Raw genomic sequence first — 21,105 nt, forward strand, 5'->3', positions numbered from 1 at the left:
GTGTGTGTGTGTGTGTGTGTGTGTGTGTGTGCGTGCCGGTACTGGGGCTTGAACCCAGGGCTGAGTTTAGCTTCTTCCCTCGAGGCTCACAAGCCACCACCGGAACCACATCTCCACGGACGGTGTTTTTGCTGTCCTCGGAGATCACATGATAACTCTCTCCCTGGCTGAAGAGAGAGAGAGCCCAGCGCAGAGGGCCTGCCCGGGGTTCAAGCTGCATAACCCACGCCAGAGGCGGACAGACCACCGTGGACCCCAAGATCCCCCGCTGAGGGGGGCCCCGGCTCCTCCAGAGGTGCACAGACCACCGTGGGTGCCGGTCCACCCCAAGATCCCCCGCTGAGGGGACCTGACCACGCGGCGGTCTCACTCCCTGCCCGCCGGCGGGGGCAGGCCGCGGCTGGCCTTCCTCCAGGGCGGCCGGGAGCTGGAGAGGCCCACGTGGTACCGGGCCGACGTGGGCATCTGGCCGCCCCGCCGTGGGCAGAGCCTGGGCTGAGATTCAGACACGGGTCCGCCGGCTCTGACCCCATCTTTCTTTTCCAAGTGCGTTTCTGAGAGCTCTTCGTCTTCTGTGTCCCCGGCACGGTCGCGACCCTCCCGCACGCCTGGCGCCGCCAGCACCTCCGTGCGCGTGCGTGCTGTTTGTCACGCTCGCGGTCCAGGAGGGCGGCACCCTGGGCCTTCGCTGCTGCCCCTGGCGTGGATCGCCCGGCCACGCGGGTGCGTGCCCGGGTCTCCCCTCTGTGCTGGGAGCCCCTGGTGTCTGAGCCCTGGGCTCTTGGCGTGGCCGTCTCTCGGTGCGTGGCCCACACTTGGAAGCCGGGCTCCCTCCGGGGCGGCAGAGTGTCTGCGTGGGTTACCTGAAATCGTTCCGCGGGGAGATTCGTCTCTGCGCCCCGTTTGGTTACTTACTCAATCGTCTCCTTACGTGGATACTCGTCTCATCCTTCCGGCTGTAATCGAGCGATGGGCACTTGTTCCGTGGTTGGCTCCTCTCCGCGTTGGCCGTTGGTGGCTGTGTCGCTCACGCGTCTGCTGCGGCCCTGGGACCGCGCAGGCGCACGCGTAGTTTGGTTTTGAGTCCTCCCTGCTCTCCGGCCCTGCGGTATCCCCGCCCTCGCGTCCCGTCAGGTCCGGGAACCCCCCGTTTCTCCTTAGGGCTCTGGCTCCTGGACTACACAGTGCTGCTGGGGACCGAGGTCAGCGCGCTGGCCACACCCCTCGTTCCTCCCTTGCCCGCCAGGGGACCCCCAAAACCTTCAGCTCATGATGTGCTCGCGGCCCTAACACCCCTAGGCTGACAAAAATGATAAGGAAAAAACATTAAGAGTTTCATTCATTACTTAGATCCGATCACACACGTGCACACACGCACACACGCACGCACACACGCACACGCACACACACAGCTCCTGGGGCTGGGTGACGCTTGGTTCTCCAGCTCTGCCTGGGATGGGGGTGGGAGCTGCCCCCGCCCCCCCCCCCCCCCGCTGGGTCCCCCCCGGGGGCTGGGAAGGACCGGGAGGACCCGGGGCCCTCCCTGCCTCTGGGGCTAATTGCTTAGCTGTGGTGTTTCTGACTGACGGGGCTCAGGGGTGTCAGAGAGGACATCCATTATTCCGGCTCCCAGCCAGCGAGGGGGAGGCGGCTGAGGAAGGGGCTGGAAGCCGCCTGCCTTCTCCAGAGCTGGATTTACGGCCCCGTAAAGCAGCGGGGGAAGCCAGGGACGGGCGCGTGGGCTCTGTGTTCAGATCGCCGTCGACCGCCTGGTCCCAGGTGCTGCTGGGCGCAGAGCTGCCCGTGCCGGCGTGTTCTCTCGCGGTGCCCGTCGAGGCCCCTGCCCAGCGCCTTCCCTTCAGGCCCGTGTCCCCCACCCCGTGCCATCATTCCCGCAGGGGCTGCGTGTGCCGTGCTGCCCAGAGCAAGGCGTGGCGCCCGGGGTGGGCGTGGCCGGGCAGCGGCCTCCTGGCCCCGCCTGCCTCTCGCCCCGCGCCCTGCCTCCTGCCGCGGCTCCTCCTCGGGGCCTCTGTGTCCTCGCCGGCCGTGGACAGAGACGGCAGAGGGGCCCTGACCAGGGCAGGCCAGGGAGGTGGCGCCTGAGTCGGTCCCGGAGCAGGACTGCGGAGGGGAAACCAGTGCTGGTGCACACTAAGACGGGGGGCCCTGGGCCCCGGGGGCCGTGGGTGCGGGGCTCGCGGGCTGAGCGGCTCGGCGAGACGGGGACCTGCCGTCCTGGGCCTGGGAGTCGCCGGCTGTGTTCTGGGTTGGGGACTCGGGGTGAGGCCCGCCACAGATAGGCCAGGCGTGCGGGTGTGGGAGGAGGAAGGTCCCCCCCGCCCCCCCGGGATGCGGAGAGGTGGTGGAAGGGAGCGGGACCCGGGGAGCAGCTCGAGAGCCTCAGCCCCAAGGCCGGGCCGGGAAGGGAAGGGCGCGGGGGATGGGAAGGACGCGCGTGCCCTGGTAACCGGCTGCTTCCCGGGGCACAGCCCCCGCGGGCGTGGGATGCGGCCCGATTGCCCCTCCGCCCCCCCGGGCCGCCCTCCAGCCGCCCTCCGGCAGGCCTCGCGGGCTGTTTTCTCCAGGTCCAGCCGCAGCGCTGACTGCACGTCACTCTCAAGCTGACGATCCCACCAGGACTCCGCGCCTGCAGAGCCGGCCTGGGCCGCCCTCCGTGGAAGCCCGCCCCTGCCACCTGCGAGTGCTTCCGGGGAGATGGAGCCCATCTCTCCTCCCTATGAGCAGGGGCGGGGTCCCCGGGGTCCCACCCACCTCCCCCCCCCCCCGCCCCCCCACCCCCCACTTGGCCGCGCAGACACCTCCCGCAGGGCCGAGGGCGGAGCCGGCCGGCTCCCGGCGTCGTCTGGCTGCACTGCCACGCGGGAGCCAGGAGCCCCAGCTCTCCACGCGCACCCCAGCGGCACACACCCAGGGACGGGGTCCGCTGCCCTGCTCCTGTGTCCCCCACAGCCCCTGAGCTCCTGAGAGCAGCGTCCAGCCCTGCCCGGCGCTCCAGGCGGTGGGCTCCTTGGGGGCCTAGGTCTGTGATTCTTGCTGCACGCCCGTCCCCAGCACGCAGCCCCTGTGCGGTCCTGGGGCCAGCGCCCACTGCTACCTATCGTGCTCGTCTCGTGAGAGCGCCGTCCACGCTGGCGATTACCGAGTCACGCGCGTCTGTGCCCTCGGCTGGGTCCCCAGAAGCTCTGGGCCCGTCCCCTCCACCACCCCCCCCCCCCCGGTGGCACAGGGCTACCTTGCGGTGATGCCCTAGGCTGCCGGCCAGAGGTCAAGGGCTCTGGTCTCCTCCGAGACCTGGGGTGTGTGAGGGGCTCCCCAGAGTCCCGCCTCCAGGTCTGCCCCGTCCTTCGAGGAACCCCACCCCGCCCAACCGCCCTATCTGCGCACGGGGCTGACCGTCTCCATTAGCCACATGCAGGACACAGGCCGACTGGTGTATTCTATTTAACCCAGTCTAGCCAGGCCGGGCAGGGAAGTCCCTTTGTCATCAGCGAACCAGCGAGAAGCTAGACGCGGATGCGTGGCTCAAGAGGCAGAGCAGCGCCAATCCAGAGCATGAGGCGCTGAGTTCAAGTCCCAGGACCGCACAAAAATGAGTAGATAGTGAATGAAGGCTGAATGAGGGGAACCGTTCAGCAGCATTCTGGCCTGCCAAGCACAGGTGCGTGGGTGCCCAGAGGCCTCCTGACCCAACCGCGCAGCCCCACACCGGCTGCTGCGGGAACCGGCACGGACGCGGTGCGCCCGGAAAGCCCAGCGGTGCCCCGTCGTGCGGAGCCCGGGTCTGTCCGGCCGGGTGCTCGTGGTGTGGGAATCCCGCGTGGCAAGGACACGCTGCCCGACCCTTCCGCTTCCCTTCGGCAGTGTGACAAATGAGTGGCCCGGGGTCACTGTTAGGAGCTTCGTTTTGCTGGGAAGCTCCGCCGTGAGGCTGTCGTGTTTGCGGAGTGGGCGGTCGCGTCTCGGCGGGCGGACAAGGTGTTCGTGACCGCGCAGCTGCGTGGGGGGCGTGGCTTCGGAGGGCCCCGGAGGGTGGGGTGCGTGGGGCGGGTCCCCCCCCCGTAGCGTTCTCCGTGCAGACCCAGGCCACGCGCCGGCCCCCCGGGGGGCGTTGGGGAGTGGGGCGCCAGCAGGTCTCAGACGGGTCCTTGTGGCGTCACCCACACGGGCCTCTGCGTCCCCCCGGCTGGGCCCAGCGGATCCACGTGCACGGCCCCTTCAGTGCCAACGTGGCCCCTCCTCTGTGGCCCCCCCAGCGGAAGCCGCCACGCCGGGGCGGGGCTGGAGCCCCAGGCCACCTGCCCGGGCCGGCCCAGGCGCTGTCCTCGGTGCTGATCCCGCCCAGCCCTCCCCGGCCCCACCTCCCACGCCGCCCATGGGCCCCCGCGGCCCTGCCCGCCCCATCGATCACGCTGGACGCCCCCACAGCTGGCTGGAGGGGCGCCGTCCCCGGGGAGGGCCGCTCGCGGCTCCAGGGTCCTCCTCCTCCCTGTCACAGCCGGGACACCTTTGCACTCGGAACGTTCGTCCTCCCCTCGCTTGTTAGGATTGCTTTGCCCGCGTTTTAATGGCTTCGGCGGAGTCTTCCGGGCAGAGGTAATGAGGACGATCATGACAACTTAGGTATTTGACTGGTTACCGACCGCTTATCAGACGCACAGCTTTTGGAGCTAATTACAGGCATTGATCCCGAGACATAAAAGGACTTTGAGATGGAGGTGTTGCTTCCATTCTCGCGCACGTTGAAACGGGAGCTCAAAGTGGGTCGGTGAACTACCCCGGCCGCCCAGCACAGGAAGGGTCGGAGAGGGCTTGGAGCCACCCGACGGCAAAGGCCACGATCTCCACCCTGCGCCACGCCGTCCCGCAAGTGAAATGGCAGAGCCGGCCGCGAGCGGATCCTTAACCAGCCGCGCTGCCGCGTCCCACACACAGTGAGAGGACCGTGGAGGGGTTCTGGGAGACGCCGAGGCCTGGGAAGGCCCCCGCAATGCAGAGATTCCGGTCCTTAAGTGATCGCGTTTTCACGGCGGGTCTTCTGCGCTCCTGAGTCGATTGTTGCTGAGGAAATCGCTGTCTCATCGCCGTATTCGCCACCGTGACTCAGGCGCCGGTGGTTCCGTTCTGGAGTTGTTTGTGTGATGCATTCCCCACCCCGCCCCCCCACGGGCTGCAGCGTGCCTCCGTGTCTCGACGCAGGGCTGGGGCCGGCGTGGGCTGGGCGTGGGGCCTGCGTTCTCAGCCCCCCATGGAGATGGAGGAGGCGCCCTGGGCCCCGAGGCCCCTTCCCTCCCCAGCACCCACGGGAGTGGCACCCCGAGGTTCCCTCCCACGCCTGCAAACGGCATGGCAGGCGGTGCTCCCTTCTCCCTCGAAGCCTCACCTTCTCCCCAGGGCAGGGCTGCTTCCAGCATCTTCCGTCCTGCGTACCTTGAGCCCCCCGTGCCTGAAGCGGGCCATTTCCATCTTCAGCCTCACTGGGGGCAGCTGTTTGATTCTTTGAGAATGGGACTCTGCAGCCTGGTCCTGAAGGTGGTTTTCCTCCCCTTACTGATTTGCCTTTTTTTTTTTTGCCAGTCCTGGGGCTTGAACTCTGGGCGGGGGCGCTGTCCCTGAGCTCCTTTGGAAAGCTCAAGGCTCTACCACTCGAGCCACAGTGCCACTTCTAGTTTGTTGTTTTATTTTCTGTGATTTAATTGGAGATGAGAGTCTCATAGACTTTCAGGCCTGGGCTGGGTTCAAAATACAATCCTCAGATCTGAGCCTCCTGTGTAGCTAGGACTACAGGCGTGAGGCACTGGCGCCCGGCTGATCTTGCCTTCCTCCGGCCCAAAAGACAGTTTTAGTTCCCGTGTGTGTGTGTGTGTGTATATGTGTGCACACGCACACATATGCACGTGTACACAGGCACACACCAGTACTGGAGCTTGAACTCAGGACCTGGGCACTGCCCCTTGGCTATTTCTCTCAAGGCTGATGTTCTACCACTCGAGCCACGGCTCTACTTCCGGATTTCCGGTGGTTCCTTGGAGATATGAGTCTCACGGACTTTCCTGCCTGGGGCGGCCTCAAACTGTCATCCTCGGAGCTCAGCCTCCTGGGTGACGCGTCCCCTTCTTCCCTGGGGTTCTCCTTCCCTCCTCCTCTTCCCATCCTCCCCCCTCTCTTCTGGTCCTTTGCAGAGGTGGTGAGTTCCTCCCGCCTCCCCGCCCTCGGTGCTGGAACCCTCGCTCATCCTTCAGGGGGGGGGGTCGTTGTCCTGTGGGGGGGGGAGCCTTGTTCGTAGGCTCCAGGACCCGGCACCAGGCCCCACCCTGACGGCCAGCGGCTCCAGGCTAGATGGATAGAGGGAGCTGAGACTGGCCCGTGGTCAGCACAGATGCGGGAGGCACTGGGCTGCGGGGTGGGGCACGGAGGGGCCAGCGCCGCCCAGGTCAGGTAGCAGAGGGACCTGTGAGTTCCCATCAAGACCAGCACGGCCCGACTCACAGCCGCCTCTGAGCCGCCCCGCTGGCCCCTTCCTCCCGGTCCCCCAGGACCTGCCCGGCCGCCATCGGCCCTGCCCCCGTGGGCCTGTGAGCGCAGGGAGAGCCCCCCCCCCCCGGGAGCAGGGGCTCCCCCCTCCCCACCCCAGGACAGCAGCCCTGCCAGCCGCCTCTCCTCGGGCCGTGTTGTGTGGAGAATCCATTTGTCATCCCGGTAGCAACAACAATAAAAGACGGATTGCTTTCCTCCAGCCGCAGAGCGGGCGTTTCTGATGGGGCCTCACGTCCACTTCCGTTAACTAAGGAGGCGGGAGCCCTGGGGACAGCGTCCCTCTCTACCTGTCAGCTTAAGTCCTCTGTTCTCCCAGAGGTGTGTGTGCGGGGGGGGGGGGGTGTCAGTGGAATTGATGTTAGCGGAAAATACTGCGTCCCTCCCCCTCCCCTCTCCCCCCCCCTTGCCAGACAGAGTGCGGTCCCTCCGGTGGCGCCTGGCATACACCGGCATCTTTACAAGCCGCCGGCGGGCTTGAGCACGGCGACAGGGCTGGACACTGGCTCCACGCGCCCGCAGATTCCGTGGCACACCCCAGGCCGCGCAGCCCCCGGGCCCGCGTGTCCGAGCCCGCATCCGCGGCACAAGGACCGTCCGCATCTCCCCGCCGCCGGCCCCTCCGGTCCCCATCTCCCTCCCCCGTGGGCCCCTTCAGCCCTGATCTCCCCGCCCGCCCCTCGGTGGCCCCTCTGTGGCTCCCTTGGTGACACTGGGGTTCACCCTCAGGCCCCGCGGGCATAGGCCCATCTCAGAAGCGTCAGCTCAGAGCCCCCCCCCCGTTACACGGAAGTGTGGGGCCCAGCCTGGCTGGTTCCAGTCCTACTCTGCCCCCCCTCCCAGTCTCCCCTCCCCTCCCCCACCAGCCCCTCCCCCCCGGGGCGATCTTCCTCCTCCTAGGCTCAATTGGTGCAGATCCTTCCCGCTGCTCCTCTCCCGCCTCTACTCTGCCTCCTGGAAGAGGAGACACCCAGGCTTTCCGTGCTCCCCCCTCCCTACCCGGCTCCCAGGGACATCCAATGGGTGGGGGGGGGCAGGCAGGAGGCCCTGGGGGCCCGGATTAGCCAGACGCTCCGAATGCCAAAGTTGAGCTGGGCCAGAAAGGGCCGACATGGGGGCGCAGCTCGCCCCGCAGCCTAGCCGGCTTCTCCCGCACTCCCCCGATGTTCTTTGGGATCCTGGCTGTCGGGGATTAAAGATGATGCATGGGAAAGAAACACATGAGGAAATGCTCAACATCCCTGGTAGTAAAGGAAATGCAAATAAAAACAACCCTGAGATACCACCTCACCCCAGTTAGAATGGCCTATACTCTGAACTCAGGAAACAACAAATGCTGGAGGGGCTGTGGGGAAAGAGGAACCCTTCTCCATTGTTGGTGGGAGTGCAAATTAGTACAACCACTTTGGAGAACAGTATGGAGGTTTCTCAAAAAGCTCAATATAGACCTACCCCATGACCCAGCCATACCACTCCTAGGCATCTATCCTGAACAGCAAACCCCAAGATATCAAAAAGACATCTGTACTTCCATGTTTATCGCGGCACAATTCACAATAGCCAAAATATGGAAACAACCCAGATGCCCCTCCACAGACGAATGGATCCAAAAAATGTGGTACCTATACACAATGGAATACTACATAGCGATTAGGAATGCTGAAATATTGTTATTCGCAGGGAAATGGTTAGAACTCGAACAAATAATGTTGAGTGAGACAAGCCTAGAACACAGAAAACAAAGGGGCATGATCTCCCTGATATATGACTGTTAAGAAAGGGGAGTCGGAGAGACAGTAGAGACCAGGTCTGTGAATACTGTATATGTGCTTGATACATTGTATATTGTATATATGTCTACCTGACCTAGAGAAGGGATAGAAAAACAGGTTGTAAGATATCACAAGAAATGTACACACTGCCCTACTATGTAACTGTACCCTTTTTGCACAACACCTTGTAAAAAAAAATTTGTGTTCAATTAATAAACAAATACAAAAAAAAAGATGATGCATGGGGGTGGGGGGGGCTTTGAAAAGATTCTGCTCCCCTCCCCCATGGAGCCCCTGGGGCCCGCGGAGCTTTGTGAGGCAGCCGCGGCGGCGGGGGCGCCCCGAGACCTGTGACCGCGGCGGCCGGCTGTGCTCAGCGCCCCGCGGCTTGATGGCTGGTTCCCCGCAGACCCCCGCCGCCTGGGCTCGGCCCTGCCCGTGTTTATCCGGGATTACGCTGCCCCTCGCTGGTGAGCCGGCCCCCCGGGGGTACTCAGCCCTCCTGAAAGCATTGTGCAGGGCCACAAATGCCCAGCAGGTGACAGATGAGAAAAAAATCCCCTTTCAACTGGCAGAGCAGCCGGGGAAGCCGCAAAGCCGCAGGCCCCCTTTGATGTCCCTGCGCCCAGAACCTCCCGGAGCCCCACCTGCCCGCCCCGGTTTGTGGGGGGGTTCGTCGGTGGCCCCCACCCGCCCCTCACCCACTCTCCTGGCTCTGGTTTTTTCCGGTGCCCGGCTGAGGCTTGAGCTCGGGACCCGCACTCAGGCCGCCCCGGGCCGTGCTGCACAGGGCCGGCGCTTTCCCACCCGGCACGGCTCCACCTCCAGCTTCTTGGGTGGCCAAGCAGAGATAAGCGTCTCATAGACCTTCCTGCCTGGGCCGGCCTTGAACCTCGGTCCTCGTGCCTTAACTTCCGAAGTAGCTGGGAGCGCGGGCGTGAGCTGCCGGTGGGCGCCCGGCTCCGCATGGTTGTTTTCAGTGGAGGAAAGCGAGGCTGCCCCTCGTGGCTTGGAGCAGCCCCGTGAGCGCCCCGCCCGGCCTTCTCGGCCGTGGGAACCGTCCTGCTTTCCTATGTGGACAGCTGGGCTCCGTGGCTCCCTCTGGCCGGCCGGCCCCAGGGTGGGGTGGCCCGTGAGAAGCGTGCGGGGGAATCCGCGGTCTCTCTTCCCGGTTTGGCGCTGGAGGAGGCGCAGGTGCAGAGCCAGGGCCGAGGTCAGCCTGGATTCCGGGACGACCCCGTGGGCAGGGCCCGTGCCAGCCAGCGGCATCCGTGGCCCGGGAGTGTGGCCGCGGCCGGAGCTGGGGCTCGGGGTGATTTCCACGGGGGGATCTCCACGCGGCGGTGGGTGGAAGGTTTGCCGACGCAAATGAATGACAGACAGACCTCCCTCCCTCCCTCCCTCCCTCCCTCCCTCCCTCCCTCCCTCCGAGGGCTGCACGGCCACCGGTGCACCTGGCCAAGCCTCGGTGGTCCCTGAGGAAGGCTTGGCTCCTTCCTTTCTTCCTTCCCTCCCTCCCCCCTTCTTCTTTCTTTCCTCCTTCCCTCCCTCCCTTGATTCTTCTTTTTCTTTTCGGTGGTCCTTGGGTTTGCATCCAGGTCCCTGCGCTCTCTGGGCAGGTGCTCTACCACTTGAACCACACCGCCAGTCCGTGTAGCTTTATTTTTCAGGTAGAGCCTCTCATTTGTGCCTGGGCTGGCGTCGCTCCTGACCCTCCTGTACCCGAGAGGGCGGCCGTCCGCGACAACGCCCATCTTTCTGCTCCATGTCGGGGGGAAGGGGTGTCTCTCGAGCACATCGGCCCGAGCCAGTCTTGAAGCTCAGCCTGCCAGACCCCTGCGTCTGAGTGGCTGGAGGTGACAGGCGCGCGCCGCCGCCCCCGGACGCCATCCTCTCCTCGAGGGTCTGTTCCTAGAGTCAGTACGCGTGCCCAGGAGGCCGGAGCGGCTCGTGGGCCCGGCTGCTGCACGCGGCTTGGACGCACCCGGGTTCGAGGCGGCCCTCCGCCTCTGGGGGGCCAGGGGGGCCCCTCCCTTGCACGCGCCCCCGCCCTGGCGCCCAGGCGCCCTTCTTCTGCCTCGCGCTGCTTTTTATAGAGATCGCGCGTCAGCCCTGTCTGCGAAGCCCGTTCCGAGCCCGATCCCAGCCCTTTGACTCGGGGAGAATGCGGTTTAATTAGCAGCCTGGAGAAGACACCCAATTAGGAGTTAAATTGGGCCGGGAGAGACTGTTCTTTCGGATGCTGTCTCCTTCTGCGCGCAAACCCGTTTCCACCCCCTCGGAGGAGCTTGTTCATTTCCTTTAATGTCATTTTAAAAGGAGGCTCCGGGGGGCTGGGGATATAGCCTAGTGGCAAGAGTGCCTGCCTCGGATACACGAGGCCCTAGGTTCGATTCCCCAGCACCACATAGACAGAAAACGGCCAGAAGCGGCGCTGTGGCTCAAGTGGCGGAGTGCTAGCCTTGAGCAAAAAGAAGCCAGGGACAGTGCTCAGGCCCTGAGTCCAAGGCCCAGGACTGGCAAAAATAAATAAATAAATAAAAGGAGGCTCCGGGCGGGCGGCGGAGACGGGCTTGCTCCTGCACCTCTGCCCGGCCCGGGGGGGGGGGGGGAAGCCCGGGAGACGCCCCCGGCCCGCGCCGTCCCCACCCACGGCCTCTGCTGAGACCCTGGAGGCACCAAGCCAGACTGGAGCTGAGGTCTGACTCGGAAGCATCCCCCGTCACGGGATGGGGGGGGGGGCCGGCAGTGGGGGAGGGGACTGAGGCCCCAGCAGTCACGAGCCCCACGCGCTTGGTGAGGCTGGAGACACGCCCCGGACCCATAACTTACAGGGCTTGTGTCCAAAGCGGACCGTGCAACCATTTCATTACTCGGTTTCGAGGCCGGCCGTGTGGGAATGATGTCTCCTCCATGGACCTTTTGGAAGCCATGGGCGGCGAGGGAGCTGTGGGCTAGCGCGTGCGGTCCCAGGCCCCTCGGGGGGCCGCCTCGGCGCCGGCCCGCGGGTCCCTCAGCCTGAAGCCAGGAGGCAGGTGGAGGGCGTGGGCGGGGGCCCCGGGGAGGGCCCGCCCCGGCGGCGTGACCGACCCGCGCGCGGCAGACCCAGGAGGCATCCGTGCGGGGGGCGCGCGTCGTAGCCGCTCGGTCAACGCCCGGGAAGGCCGCTGACCACCGCCGCGGCGTGCGTGGCGCCTGGCGGCCGTCCCGGGGCTCCCCCAGGGTGGCCTCCTGGGTCACGTGGCTCCGCACCCCAGCGATTGCCTAACCAGAGCACCCTAACTGGGCAGCCGCAGCCTTGACCCTGGAGAGCGCCGCCCTGCGGCCCCGGCCGGCCGCCCCAGCGCGGGGACCGGAACGGCTGCCGCGGAACTCGGCCGGCGTTTGAACCCACCGGACCCGCGCACACCCACGCCTTTGTCTCCCTTCACACGCGTCCCCCGTGCACGTCGCGGGGGACCCCCGGCCGCCGACAGTACCCGGCGCCACTCAGAAGACGTCACACAAAGGCGCGGCGCGGGGGGGGGGGGCCGGGGGGACCCCTCGCCTCCCACTGCTCAATTAGAAGCAGACAAATGAGCAAATTGTTCCCTGATCTAATCGCACGCCGGTAACGCAGCTATCCTGATAAAAGACAATCTTCCCAAACACAGGCACCCCAGAGAATTTCCCGGCCCCCGCACTCCGCCGCCGAGCGCACGGGCCGCTTAGCGTTGTCTACAAAATGTCTTCAGGCAGCCAAACAAAACACAATTAAACCATAGTCACCCCGGAGCCTCGGCGGAAACGCCCCCCGACAACTAGGGTCGTCAATAATTCCGCGGGAGGAGGGTGGCCGGGGGCGGCCCCTCCCCTCCCCATGCTAGGGGCGAGATTGGCCACAAATCGGGCCTAGGAAACACGGGGGGCGGGGGGGGGGGAGGTTGAGTTATTTTCGTAGCTGTCCGACAGTACATTTGCTTTCTGTGGAGAGTATCGATTGAGCACAGATCTTGAGGTCGGCCTCCGGCCGAGGAACCGCACGCCCCCCGTTCAGCCTGCAGAGGTTCCCAGGGACGTCTCTTGACATTTCAGCCACGGTCAGGCCAGTAATTAAAACAGAGCCGGCCCTCCCAGGGCCATCGGTTCCGCCGCTGCATTTGAGAAGATGTTTTTACTAAATCGCGTCGGATGCTTGTCAACCCAAGTCTCCAAGCGGGGGCAAAAAGCCACGGCGGACATCGCCAGGCCTCTCGCGTGGGCTCTGGGACGCGGGGCTGTGGGCCGCCCCCGGGAAGGCCCGTTTCCCTCCCAGAGAGAGACAAAGAAGAGGAGGGCTCCGCACGCGTCTGCACCCCCACGCCCCGGGGCGGGTCAGGAGCCGGACCCGGACCGCGCGGTGCTCCGCTTCTGCGGGTGCCAGAGTTGTGCTCCGAGCTGGAAGCGCGCGGTGGTCCTGACGTCAGCTGAGCCGAGCCTTCATCCCGGCCACTGAGAGGCAAAACCCCGTCGAAGGCTTCCGAGGGAAGGAAAGGGGATGGAGGGGGGCCGCGGGCCGTAGCTGTCGGCGGAGAGCGAGACGCGGGGACGGAGCGGATAGGATCTAGGGGCAGTGTGGGCCGTTTTCTGTACCCCCCCCCTCCCAGAGCGAAAGGGCAGGGACGCGTTCACTGCAGGTGGAGTAAGTTTACTGGAAGGTGAATTAGCAGGCTGTCCCCCGGTGTGGAGGGGACCCCCCCCCCGCCCCGCCACCCCACCAGGGTGAGTCCCAGGCCGCTTTGTCTGTTCCCACTGCCCACTGGACGTTTGGTCCTAAATCCCCGCCCCCTTGGGGTGTACCTTTGGTTGGATTGGCTGAGCAGCGGCCCCTCCCTCCTTACTACATCAAGCACTTGTGGGGGGGGGGGCGGCAAAGCGGAAGACAGGTGAGCTGAGGTCCCGCCTCCGCTTGCTGCCTTTGGCCACAGAGTTCTAGAACCATCCACGGTCAGGCCTTGGTTGGAAACCATGGGAGACCTCAGGAAGGAGGCCCCTCGCTCGGAGGTTGGGAGGGCTTTGAGGAGGGTCACGGGCGGGTGTGAAGGTCACGGTCAAGGTCATGGGTTGGAGCACGGATGGTGGGCACGACGCTGCCTGTTCTACCCTGCCTGCCGTGCCCCGGGCGGTCCCGGGAGGAAGCCGGGGACAGGGCCGGGGTCCCGGGCCGGCGGCAGCCGGGAGCTCAGCGGCCCGAGTGTCCACCGCACTGCAGGCAGGACGGGGACTCGCTGTGGGCCCGGCGACCGTGCTGCCCGGCAGTGTGGCCGGGGGGGGGGGCGGGGGGGGCAGTGCGCAGTGGTCTGGAGTTTCATGTTGGGGTGATGGAAAGTTCTGGAAGGGGGTGACGGTGAGTGCCGGCACTGAGCTGTGAAGTCCAACACCGAATGCGGGTGTGGAGCGCGCTTGTCGCTGGGGGCCGCTTGGGCTGGGGGCTGGGCCGGGGGCTGGGCCGGGGGCTGGGCCGGGGCTCTGGGCCGGCAGCGGGGTTTGGGGGGCCGGAAGGAGCCCGTCACGCGATGCGCACGCGCCTCACTCCCCGAGATTCCACCAGAGGGGCCGTGGCTGGGCGCCGGGGGCCGTGCCGGTGGTCCTAGCGCTCAGGAGGCGGGGATGGCGGTTCCGCGCGGAGCCGGTGACGCCCTCCTCCCCGACACGCGGGCGGGGCTGCGGCTCCCGGGGTGCAGCGCGGCCTGGAGCAGAACTCGCTTGGCGTCGGCGCCCGGGCCTCGCGCTCCAGCCCCGGACAGGCAGAAGAGAGAAGACAAGTCGATCCACGGCGGCGGCGGCGATGAGTTTGGCTCCTACGCCCGGGGTGCGTGTGCGTGTGCGTGTGCGTAGTGCGCGTGTGTGCGATGTTGAAGAGTATTCACCGCACACGCAGTGGGGTGTTTGAGGACGCCCTGGAGGAGGAGGGCGGCCCGAGCCCTGCAGAGAGGCCCGGGGCGTCGAGGGGATGCCGAGGGGGTCCCCTCCAGCCACGCCCCGTGTCCTCTCCTCCGTGGGCAGGCGTCCACACGCCCGCCTCCCACCCAGCTTCCCGGGAGCCCAGCGCCCCAGGCAGAGCCCCGGCCCCGGCGTCCGCCCTGGGGATCCCGGGCGACACCCGTGACCGGCCGGCCACCCGGCGGCCCCCAGCACCCGGTGTCAGCCCCCCGAACCCCAGCGCCGAGCCGCCTTCAGCACCGTCCCCCCCCCTTCCCCACGGACCCCGCTTCTGCCTTCTGACCCCGAGAGCCTGACCGGCCAGCCTGGGGTGTGCCCACGGCTCCATCCCGAGGGGGACCGGCACCCAGGACACTGCTGGGGTGGGGCGGTGCCCCCCGGGGGTGCTCCCCGGGTGCTGTCTCTGGGGACAAGACGGGCGGCGCGCTGGGGCTCACGCAGGCCCCTGGGAGGCTGGGCGGGTTCTATGGGGAGACGCGGGGGTGCGTGCTGGCGCCGCTTCCCGGTCTGCCACGTTTCCCCGTCCCTAGCCGGGCCCATCCATCTGGTTGGTGGGAGGAGGGGGTGCTCCGGAGACCGCATTCTGGGGGCCCGGGGGGGGGCAAACCCAGCCCCCCCCCGACAGAGGGGAGCGGCCAGGAGAGGTGCGCCACGTAGCCGGCCCTTTCAGAGCCCCACCGGCTGAAGGCGCGTCTCCCCCCTGTGCACACCCGGGGGAGGAATAGTAGCTACTCAATAAATAGTGCTCTCTAAGAGCGGAGACCAAGAGGAAGGGAGGCCTGGGGCTCCCCCCCCTCACCCCTTCCCCACCTTACTGTCCCCCACCCAGGGGCCGAAGTCCAACTCCAACGCTCTGACAGACCCTGCAGGCTTCGAGGCGCCATTACTTGTCTTTGGAGGTAGAAAGGCCCTTTCTAGAACCTTCCGAGTCCATTGCGGCAGGACTCACGCAAGGTTCAGGCAAGGAGGCAAGGAGTCAGGAGCTAGCCTGGGCTGGAGCCAGGCTGGCAGCACAACCTCCCGCCAGACACTCAGCCTCTCTGGCCCTCAGTTTCCCCTCGGAGAAATAGGGAGAATGGCCACCACCCGGCAGGTTTGCTGTGGGCGTTCACGACCGTGAGGGGCTTCCCTGGACCCTGCGGGCTCCCCAGCCTTTCTGGGGCTCGTCAGTGGAGGGGTTCGTGCCAGTGCACCTGCAGTGTGCTTTAGCAGGCAGCCACTGATTCCAAAAGAGTTTGAGCCTCCAGGGCCCCCCCCAAACCCGGCCCAGGTACCGTGTGTCTCCCCCAGAATAGCAAGTGGCAAAAATACAGCATTTAAAATAGAATCTGGCTCCCGACGTGAAGCGCAATCTGCCCGCCTCCGCCTGGCACAATGCTAATTGATTTGTTTTCTTTGCTCAATAATCCCTTCCTCGCTGCACTTCCCCCCCCCCCCGCCCCTTCCCGGCTCGCACTTCCAACTCCGAGGCTCAAAATAGTCCCCGACCCGGATCTCGGGGTCCCCGTGTTCTCTTCCCACCTCGGGGTCACCTCCAGCAGGGGCCCGGGGCCTCTCCTCGGGGCTGGGCGAGGCGGAAATGGGCTGCTCCGAAGGGCGCCCCGCGCCCGGAGCCGGGACTCAGCGTGAGGAGGCCCGCGGCGCCGGGCCCGGCACGGCCAGGAGGACAGCGCCGCCGGGCCGCGGGCCCCCACGCGGGTGATGAGCGGCGGGGAGGGCCAGGGGGCCGGCGTCGGAGGGGGACGGGCGCGTGCTCGAGGAGCAGGGGGCACGAGGACTCCCCCGGGCCGAACGCACGCGGGGGCCCTGGCCGAGCGGGGGCGGCCACGAGCAAACCCCGCACCCCGGTGCTGCTGAAGTAGCCCGGAACCTCGAGCTCGGACGGTGGAGAGGAAGCCGCGTTCGCCTCGTCCATCGCGCACGGATGGACGCCGCCATCTTTGGAGAACGTCGGGTTGGAATGGCGTCACCGGCGTCAGATTGGGGTGCCCAGATCTGCCCCTCCCCGGGGAGCGGGCTGCCGGCGTCTCTCGGCCCAGTGAGCACCAGAGCTGGACCTGGCCGGCCGGGGAGCCGGGGGGTGGCGCCCGGCTGGGCGGGGACCCGGGGCTGTGTGTTCCGGGGTGCGGAGGAGCCCGCGCCCCTCTGGTCGGCCGGCCGGATTTCCATCGCGCTTGGAGGCCCCTCGGGGGCCCGGTCCCTGGCCCCCGCCTGGACCCTGTGGTTTGCAGCCGTGGTCATCCATGAGCCCCGGAGAGTGGATGAGCCTCTCCTGGCTCTTGCCCGGTGGGCGACTGGGACGTGAATCGGGGTCTTCTCTGGAAGGGAAGGTTGGCCTTGAACCTTGATCCTCCTGATCGCTGCCTCCCGAGTAGCTGGGCGGGTGGTGTAAGCCGCCACGCCCTGCTGTAAAGCACCTGGCCCCGGGGAGGGGTGTGCGGGGCCTCCTGAGCCGCTGGGGGGGGGGAGGAGCAGCCCCCGGGCCGAGCCCCGGGCGGCACGGGGGCTTTGCATCTCCCCAGGGCTCCCGCGCAGTGGGGTGCGGGCGGGAAGCGGCCCTCGGGGGCGCGGAAGGGGCCCCACGGCCACGGCTGCAGGAGCCAAGGAGAGCCGGGCTGGATGCTTTGAAGACTGGAACGTGCCGCCCGCGTGGAATTACAACTCAGTGCGCCAAATAAATATTCATGGTCTCCCAGTGATATAAATAAATGATTAAACAAGTAAATAATAGGAGGAGAGATAAACCTCCTGGGTGGAGGAATTCCAGAGAAATTTACACAGCTGGGAGGGGGAGGGAGATCCCCTCTGAAGCTGAGGAGGGAGGCGGGGGCGGAGGAGGGGGCGGTGTGGGCGGGAGGAGGGAGGGAGCCAGGGGCCCGGGGCCGCCACGTCCCAAGGACAGCGTCTGCCGCTGACGGGGCGGCTGCAGCCTGCCCTCCCCCCCACTGCCCTCCCCCAGCCCCCGGGACCCCCGCCTGACCACAGAGGGACACGGGCCGCGTCCTGACGTGGCTCGGAAACAAAGGAATCTGACACCCTGTGGGCCCCGGGGGCCCCGGGAGACACCGTGGCGACCGGTGACCGGAGCGCGCGGAGCCTCTGAACACCACGCGCCCCCGTCGCCGCCCTGTCTGAGCTGCCGTGCCGCGGCCCGGTCAGGGGTCAGGGGTCAGGGGTCAGGGGGTCAGGGGTCAGCAGCAGGGAAACACACACACACCGCTGGCACCCGCTCCCTGGCAGCCCTCAGGTGCGATCCACGCCAGGCGGGCCGCCCCAGAGGGACGCAGCCCGGTGCCCGGGGAAGGGCTCTGGGTGCCCGGCGGCTGGCCGCTGTGGGTGTCCCGAGGCCCGGCCAGTGGCGCGGCCCTGCCCCTCCCCCTCCCCCTCCTCCCGGGTGCCCCCCGCCTCCGGGGCGCAGCAGGGGCAGACGCGGCCGTCGGACGCCCAGCCCGGCTGCCAGAGCTTCGAGCCTGGCCAGGCGCCGGCCTCCCTCGTGCCGAGCCCGGAGGATGCCGGGACAGTGCGTCCCCAAGGCGCCCCCCACGGCTCAGGGCGGCTGCGGAGCGAGGGCGGGCAGGGCGCGGCGCCCGGGCAGGCGGGCACTAGGGCGCCGTCTCCTTGAGGCCAGCCGTCAGCGCAGCCCGTGTCTCCCCGTATCCCGTGTGGCCCACGAGCCGGGGCCCTGGGCGGCTTGCAGGGGAATCTGCCCTCCCTCCCCCCAGTCTCCTTGCCGCCATCTCTCAGTGTCTCTCTTCTTATGCGGGTGTCACCGTGGCACGTGGGGCCACTCCAAGGCCAGGATGCTCTCCTCATGAGATCCTCGGCTGCGTCACCCGCAGCCCTGTTTCTGTGCGCCGGTGTGGGGGTGAGGCCGCGGCTGGCGTGTTTATAAGACATCAGTCACCCCACTTGACCCCCTAGAGCCGGGCATGGTGGAGGTGGCAGCCTGCCTAAGCCTGCAATCTGCATTCAAAACCCCAGTACTGCCAAAAACAAAAGAACTAGAACCTTCCGCTACTTGCCCCGTCCCCCCACATGCAACATAACCAGTCCTTCCTCCCCTTCTGCCAGTCCCTTGGGCCTGCCCCTGAATTCCTGGGTGGCTGTTGGCCCGAGATCGTGCTCTTCCCTTCTGCGTATAGCCTCCTCCTCCTCCTCCTCCTCGTCCCCCTGCTCTCCTCATCCCTGTCCTACTCTGCTTCCGTGAGGACCATAGCCGGCCTCTGAGCCCTGTTTCAGGGGTGAATGGTGATGTGCCCCTGTCTCAGCTCGCTCCAGGACAGGTCTCCCTTAGGGCAGGGACCTTGAGTCTGGGATTCACGGTGGTCCACTATAATGCTGGCATTGGGTTATCCCATGGGTGGATGGAAGGATGAGTGGATGGGGCGATGAGGGGATGGATGGATAGATGAGTGAGTGGATGGGAGGATGGATGGATGGATAGATGGACAGATGGATCCGTGGGATGGATGGACACATGGATGAGTGGATGGATGGATGAATGGATTAGTAGAAGGACAGAGAAGTGGATGGATAAATGAATAGATGAGTAGATGGATGGATAGATGGATGGATGAATGGATGGATCAGTAGATGGATGGATGGATGGATGAATAGATGGATAAGTAGGGGATGAATGAGTAGATGAATGGATGGATGGACAGATGGATGGTTGGGTAGATGGATGGATGAGTAGATGTACATAAGTATGTATGTATTACTATGGATGGATGGGTAGATAGATGGGTGAGCGGATGGGTGGATGGATGGATGGGTGGATGGATGGATGGATGGGTGGATGGATGGATGGGTGGATGGATGGATGGACGGCACTGCGCAGGACGTTGGGGTGGACCAGCTGTATCCATCACTCACCTCTTGGGTGTGTAGAGGAGGCAACGCCCACACACACGAGAGCTGTCGCTTATGACTTGGCACTGGCTTTGTGTTTCAGATTATCCTGGTGAGCTCCTCCCTCAGCGCCCGGGAGCAGAGCCTCTTTCTCAGCACCGACGAGGGTGCCAGCTTCCAGAGGCAGCCCATCCCCTTCCTGGTGGAGACCCTGCTCTTCCACCCCAAGCAGGAGGACAAGGTCCTCGCCTACACCAAGGAGGGCAAGGTAAGATGGCGCGGGTGGACGGGGGTCTGTGTGGCTGCCGCCCCCTCCCGGCCCTGGCGGGCGGAGGCCGCACTGGACACACATCAAGTGAGAGGCAGAAGTTCGGCGCCCGAGCGTGGCTGTGTGCGGGAGCCTGGCTGGGCCCCGCGTGGACACCGCGGAGCGGCTGTGGGCTGTGTCAGGAGTCATGGTGGGAAGGCTCCCCTCTGTGGCTCCTCTGCATACCAGCTACAGAAGCCCCTCCTTCCAGAATGCGCCACCCACCTTCCCATACCAGCCGTTCCTTCCCCTGAATGCTCTTCCTCCTCCTCCTCCCCAGGAAGGGGGGACTGTCCTTCAGTCCTCCCTGGGAGGTAAACGCAGAGGAGAGCTCTGCAAGGCCTCCCAGGGCCTGAGGGGCTGCATGGGAGGGGCCGGGGCCGGGAGAACCCCAGGAGGCCCTGCTGCTAGGACTCCAGGGAGAATCCTGCCTTTCCCCGGCGCTGGTGACAATGGCTGCATCACATTCCGTCTTCCAGGGCCGTGTCCCGAATCTCTGCTCCATTTTTGTGATGGCTGCTGTGTACGTGCACTGGCGTGCACGGGGGGTGTGGGTGTACACGGAGCACGTGCGTGTGTGCATGTCTCTAGGGGTGCACCGGTGAAGTCTCCCCCAGCCCCTCTTGTTCACTGGACCCGCCTGACTCCACTGCGGATCCACCTGGGTGATCCAGTCTCCACGGTGCCAGCCACAGCCGCGAAGCCCCTTCCACTCTGTGAGAGAGAGAGCAGTCACAGGTTCCAACCCGACTGTCTTCCAGATACCATTAAAAAGAAATCAGGCTTAACTAGTTATAGGAAAGTTAGATGATGGATGGATGATGGATGGAGGATGGGTGGATTGATGATGGATGGATGGGTGGATGGATGATGGATGATGGATGGATGGGTGGATGGATGGATGGATGATGGATGGATGATGGATGATGGATGGATGGGTGGATGGATGATGGATGGGTGGATGGATGGATGATGGATGGGTGATGGATGGATGATGGATGGATGATGGATGGGTGGATGGATGGATGGGTGGATGGATGATGGATGGATGGGTGGATGGATGATGGATGGATGATGATGGATGGGTGGATGGATGATGGATGGATGATGGATGGATGGATGATGGGTGGATGGATGGATGGATGATGGGTAGATGGATGGATAGATGGAGAATGGATGGATGGAGGATGGATGGATGGATGGATGGGGAATGGACGGATGATGGGTAGATGGATGGATAGATGGAGGGAGAATGGATGGAGGATGGATAGATGGATGGATGAAGGATGGATGGATGGAGGATGGATGGATGGGTGGATGGATGGATGGATGATGGATGATGGATGGATGGGTGGATGGATGATGGATGGATGGATGGGTGGATGGATGGATGGATGATGGGTAGATGGATGGATGGATGGAGAATGGATGGATGATGGGTAGATGGATGGATAGATGGAGAATGGATGGATGGAGGATGGATAGATGGATGGATGGGGAATGGACGGATGATGGATGATGGATGACGGATGGCTCCTATCCACAAGGATCAGCAGGTCAGGGGAGACTCTGGTGGAGGGCCCTGGAGCCCCAGGCCTGGCCCCATGGCCGGTGCTGGCCTTGCTGTCTCACGTGGGTTCTCTCCTGTCCCAGGCTGCCTCT

The 21,105-nt window shown here is 65.4% G+C and overlaps 1 protein-coding gene across 1 annotated transcript in view; it reads left to right on the forward strand.

Moving 5' to 3' along the window:
- The window catches only part of Sorcs2 (sortilin related VPS10 domain containing receptor 2), an 89,127-nt gene that overhangs the window by 42,628 nt on the left and 25,394 nt on the right, over positions 1-21,105 (forward strand). The window contains exon 4 of the mRNA XM_048364148.1: positions 19,240-19,404. Coding sequence (XP_048220105.1) covers positions 19,240-19,404 — 165 coding nt within the window. The remainder of the gene's footprint in view (positions 1-19,239; positions 19,405-21,105) is intronic.

The sequence above is a fragment of the Perognathus longimembris genome, chromosome 16 (genome assembly GCF_023159225.1).
Source record: "Perognathus longimembris pacificus isolate PPM17 chromosome 16, ASM2315922v1, whole genome shotgun sequence".
Classification (NCBI taxonomy): domain Eukaryota; kingdom Metazoa; phylum Chordata; class Mammalia; order Rodentia; family Heteromyidae; genus Perognathus; species Perognathus longimembris.